Below are 4,594 nucleotides of genomic sequence, written 5' to 3'. Positions count from 1 at the left end.
TTGCTAATTTTTGTTGATAAAGATGACTATTGCTCCATTAAATAAATGGAAGGGAGGTTTTTGGACTTCACAAAGGGTTACAGCTGACACATATTTGACCTGAGTTTAAAAGCATAATTGTTGTCTGTGCCAGCTGTTCATGAAATATTCATATTAATGTCTGGGGAGAGAGAGAGAGAGAGAGAGAGAGAGAGAGAGTATAAAACCACATGACTTGACCTCAGTCCCCCAAAAATCTCTCATAAACAGAATCCTGAAACACAAATGGATGACATCTATAAAGCAGCGGTAAGATATTATTATTATTGTTGTTGTTGTTGTTATTATCATTATTATTATTATTATTATTGTTGTTGTTGTTGTTGTTGTTATTATTATTATTATTATTGTTGTTGTTGTTGTTGTTGTTATTATTAATAGTACTGCTACTAATAATAATGGACAGTGTATATATAACCTTAAAGACAGAAATCTAAACTTAACAATATACAGTATATACAGTACTCTTTTGGGGAAACATATAAAAATCATAATATTGCATCCAGAGCACAAACTTGTATCTCCAAAATGGTAAAGTTACAGGAGCAAAAACCTTGATATGGATAACACTGAACGTCAAAAGAACAGATTTTTTTTTTTACCAGGTAAATTTTGACCAGTTCAGTTGTTTCATTCTTTATACAATTTTAACACAATGTAATAAAAAAAGTGAAGAATTCCGATTAAAAAATGGCAACTACAAAGTGGATATAGGGGTATTGTCCTGGCAGGGAAGATCTGTGGTTTGAGAGTGTGGTGTAATGTGAAGAGACAGCTGCAGCTTTGTGCTTGAACAGATATTCAGCTCAAGTTCAGTGATGTACATCACTCTTTAAAAACACATTTGCAGAATTGGAACACGTTTTAATGCAAAATGAAAAAAAGCAGTGTATAATGTGTCTAAATGTTGTATTTTTTCTCAAACCACATTATTTGCAGGTTGAGCAGCTCACTGAGGAACAGAAAAGTGGTAAGAATGCAAGAATACTTTGTCCCATGTGATTGTTTTTCTGTGTGGACAGAGAAATAACTTTCTGGAAATCATAGATCTATGTGTTAGAAAACCATAAACGAACTACTAACAACACTAACACCAAGAAGAGCAACCAGCAAATAATCCACCTGTTTAATAACAAAAGCTCCTCGATGAATGATTGCAAGGATTTTAGATCATTTACTTTACATTTTACAGTGAATAATATTGTAGCAAATGCATCAAAGAAGTCAAAGAAACATAAATGAAATGCAAAGAAAACATGACAAATGCTTCAATCTTCCATTCCTTTACATACATTTTACATTTTTGCTGATAACAAAAGGGTTATCAACAGTCATCATCAACATCAGTGATGTGAGTTTATTTTTGTTTTTTGTTAATGAAGAGTTTAAAGCAGCTTTCGAGGTGTTTGTCCAGGATGCGGAAGATGGCTGCATCAGCACCAAGGAACTTGGCAAAGTCATGAGGATGCTTGGCCAGAACCCCACTCCAGAAGAACTGCAGGAGATGATAGACGAAGTAGATGAAGACGGTAGATACTGATGTCGAACCTAGTGAAGACAAGTTTGTGGTTGTTATCTTATTGAATTAAATTATATAATGTGTCCAAAAGTCTAAACTGTAAAAACTGATGAAAATGCATTTAAAGCACACGTAAGCCTGAGGTCACCAGGTCCAATGCCAAGAGCCTGTCGGAGGGTATTAAAGCCCCACCAGCTTTGTGCTGTGAAGCCGTGAGAGCGATGGAGCTCCATTCAACATCTTTGGGATGGCTCGGGTTCCAGAACCAATCATCCAACATCAGTACCTGACTATGTTGGAACATCTAGTGTAAAGGCTTTCCACAAAATAGAGACTGTTACTGTAACGCAAGTCGCTCCTGATTAATGCACTTCGTTTTGGTGTTTCCGTTCAGTAAAAGCTTATGTAGTTGTAATGAGCCTTATGCACACTGTGCTACATTAAAGTGTTCTCTTCCATCTTTTGAAGCTGTAATAACATGTTTATAATGCAGGCAGTGGTACCGTGGATTTTGATGAGTTCCTGGTAATGATGGTGAGATGTATGAAGGACGACAGCAAAGCCAAGTCTGAGGAGGAGCTTGCTGACCTCTTCAGAATGTTTGACAAGTGAGCTCTGCTTCAAAAACAGCAGAAATAACAAAACATTAATCTAGTTTCAATTCAATTAAGGACAATTCACAACAGAGAATTCTATGGGCGCATTAAACCTTTGGATTGAGTGATGGCTTGTGGTTAAACTCAATACAGGAAAGTTGTATTGAATGGTTATAGTTAGTAGAGATTTTTAAAAGAGTTTGGGCAATTTTAAAATGAGTTATAATTTGAAAGTGACAGAGAAGGCAGTAATGATTGTTGAATATTTGAATGTGTTTATGGAAACTTCACATTAAATCTTATATGTAATTTCTCCTAACTCACATTTCTGCAGGAACAGAGATGGTTACATTGATATCGAGGAGCTGAGGGTCATGCTGTCGTCCACTGGAGAGGCCATCACTGAGGAAGATGTGGAAGAACTGATGAAAGATGGAGACAAGAACAACGATGGAAAGATTGATTATGATGGTAATATACTGTTTACATTTGAAGTAATCTCATTATAAGGAAAAAAAAGCAATTTAAGATTGCGGGCTTGTCTTATTTTGTGCAATTTTATTTGGGTGCAGAGTTCCTGGAATTCATGAAGGGAGTGGAGTAAACCACAGGATGCTGGTCCACAGAAAAAGACATTGGAGAGTACTTTATTTGTTATATTTGAGTCTCAGTACTTGTTTACTTTGAGACTGATTTGTCCCTGGATCTTTGCTGTTTTAGACTCCGTTAATCATCGGGTGTTTTATATCTCACTGCAGTGACTTAATAAAAGCCTTTACTTTCAAGGAGCTTAAAGTGAAAACTTTGCAGTTTGCTGGTTTCCTGAGGGGGACACTAGCAGCCTATTTTTAATCTGAGTAAATATATTTTTATACTAATAGTTCAGCAAGTGAACTTTCTCTTTATTTGCCATGAAATCGCCATTATACACACTCCTTGTGACCTGGATACATCAGTGGTTCTGTACTAATCCCATTTTAACATGTCTAGGGTGACCAGATCTTAGACCAGATCTGAGATGGTGAAAAAGAGGACTCGTCTCGGATGAGCTCTCGCGAGAACTTACATTTACGTTTCGGCATAGCTGCTCGAGCTGAGGGTAGGTACATGAGCTTTGCCTGACGTAAACAAGGACTACTGACGTGCAGACCGACCAATTAAATGTTTACAGAGAATAACCAATAACAGTAGCTCTACTGTCAGACCGTTCAGTCAGATGATTTTAGGCTACTTCACCACGCCCCCTTCTCACTCAAGCGAACCCAACGGAGTAGGGGAGGGCGGGACTAGTTTGTGAACGAAACTTCTCGAAGTTCTATGTAAACTCTAGAAAAAAAAAAATCCCGGACGTTTGTGAAATTCCAGCTGGACATTTTTTTAAGTCTAAAAAAGAGGACATGTCCAGGTAAAACAGGACGTCTGGTCACCCTAAACATGTCCACCTACACAACACTCTCAATGGAGCAGATTCTTTTGAGATCCAGCTTTAATTACTGCATTTGATTGCAAAAACAGCAAAATACGTTATGTATGAATTTAGGAGACTATTCTGTTGATATCGGAATGTTTTAAAGCCTGCAGAGACACTTTATTCCTGTCACTCAGCAAAGGGTTTAATATCACAGCTCACTGGAGGCTGGATGAACTTTCAGAACATACATCCTTCGTCCAGTAATCAGAGTTCAGGATTAGCACAGTTGTCCAACACACTGAAGCTATTTCCAGAGCGAGTGATGACAGGAGTGGATCTAACAGCAGGAACATTTTTCCAGTTCATTCATATCAGAAAGATCCAGAAAATCTCAGTACTTGCCCATAAGCTCACAGCAGTCAGTTATTTCCAGAGAAAAATTGCAGCCAAGCATTTAAGTAGGAATGAATCAAAAATTTCCACCGGGGTCATTCCCATCTTCCAAGGGTCATAATTTCCCCAGCATTATTCAGCACATAAAAGGAATGATAAAGTTTGAGCAAAGATTTATCCTCAGAACCAAGCATTCTTTAATATACTCTGCAGGTTGGATCTGACCCAGAACATCACAGATGTTTGTGGTGAAGATTTTATGGGACTATTCCAATCCCAAACATATATAAATTATATGTATATAAAACAGCTTTGAAGCATTTTCCTATAATTTCATCCCACAAACCAGGGTTACAGTTTTTCTCAATTGCTAAAACACAAAACTCTGTTTCTGAATCAAATTCTCAGTGTCCTAAACCCATTTGGCAGAACCATAAGCACATTTCACGTAGTTAGTCACAACAGGTTCACCCTTTTGTCAGAACCTTAAGCACTTTTCACCTATTAAGACACAATTTGCAAACATATTTTCACCCACTAAAACACATTTTGCACTGTGATGCCCATGGGTTGCATAATGGTAAGCACGGGTAGCAAAAGTGAAACTCAAATAAAGCACCGGTGTCACAGCGTAAA

General features: G+C 37.4%; 1 protein-coding gene across 1 annotated transcript; it reads left to right on the top strand.

Annotated features, from left to right (window-relative positions):
* Nucleotides 1-264: 264 nt before the first annotated feature.
* On the top strand, nt 265-2,758 carry LOC136696791 (troponin C, slow skeletal and cardiac muscles-like). Its single transcript, XM_066671470.1, has 6 exons — nt 265-288; nt 979-1,009; nt 1,422-1,568; nt 2,052-2,166; nt 2,489-2,625; nt 2,727-2,758. The coding sequence occupies exons 1-6, from the start codon at nt 265-267 to the stop codon at nt 2,756-2,758; spliced, it is 486 nt and encodes a 161-aa protein (XP_066527567.1).
* Nucleotides 2,759-4,594: the final 1,836 nt, after the last annotated feature.

This window comes from Hoplias malabaricus, chromosome 5, assembly GCF_029633855.1.
Source record: "Hoplias malabaricus isolate fHopMal1 chromosome 5, fHopMal1.hap1, whole genome shotgun sequence".
NCBI lineage: Eukaryota > Metazoa > Chordata > Actinopteri > Characiformes > Erythrinidae > Hoplias > Hoplias malabaricus.
Note: the sequence above shows the minus strand (reverse complement) of the source record. Positions and strands in the feature narration are given on the sequence as shown.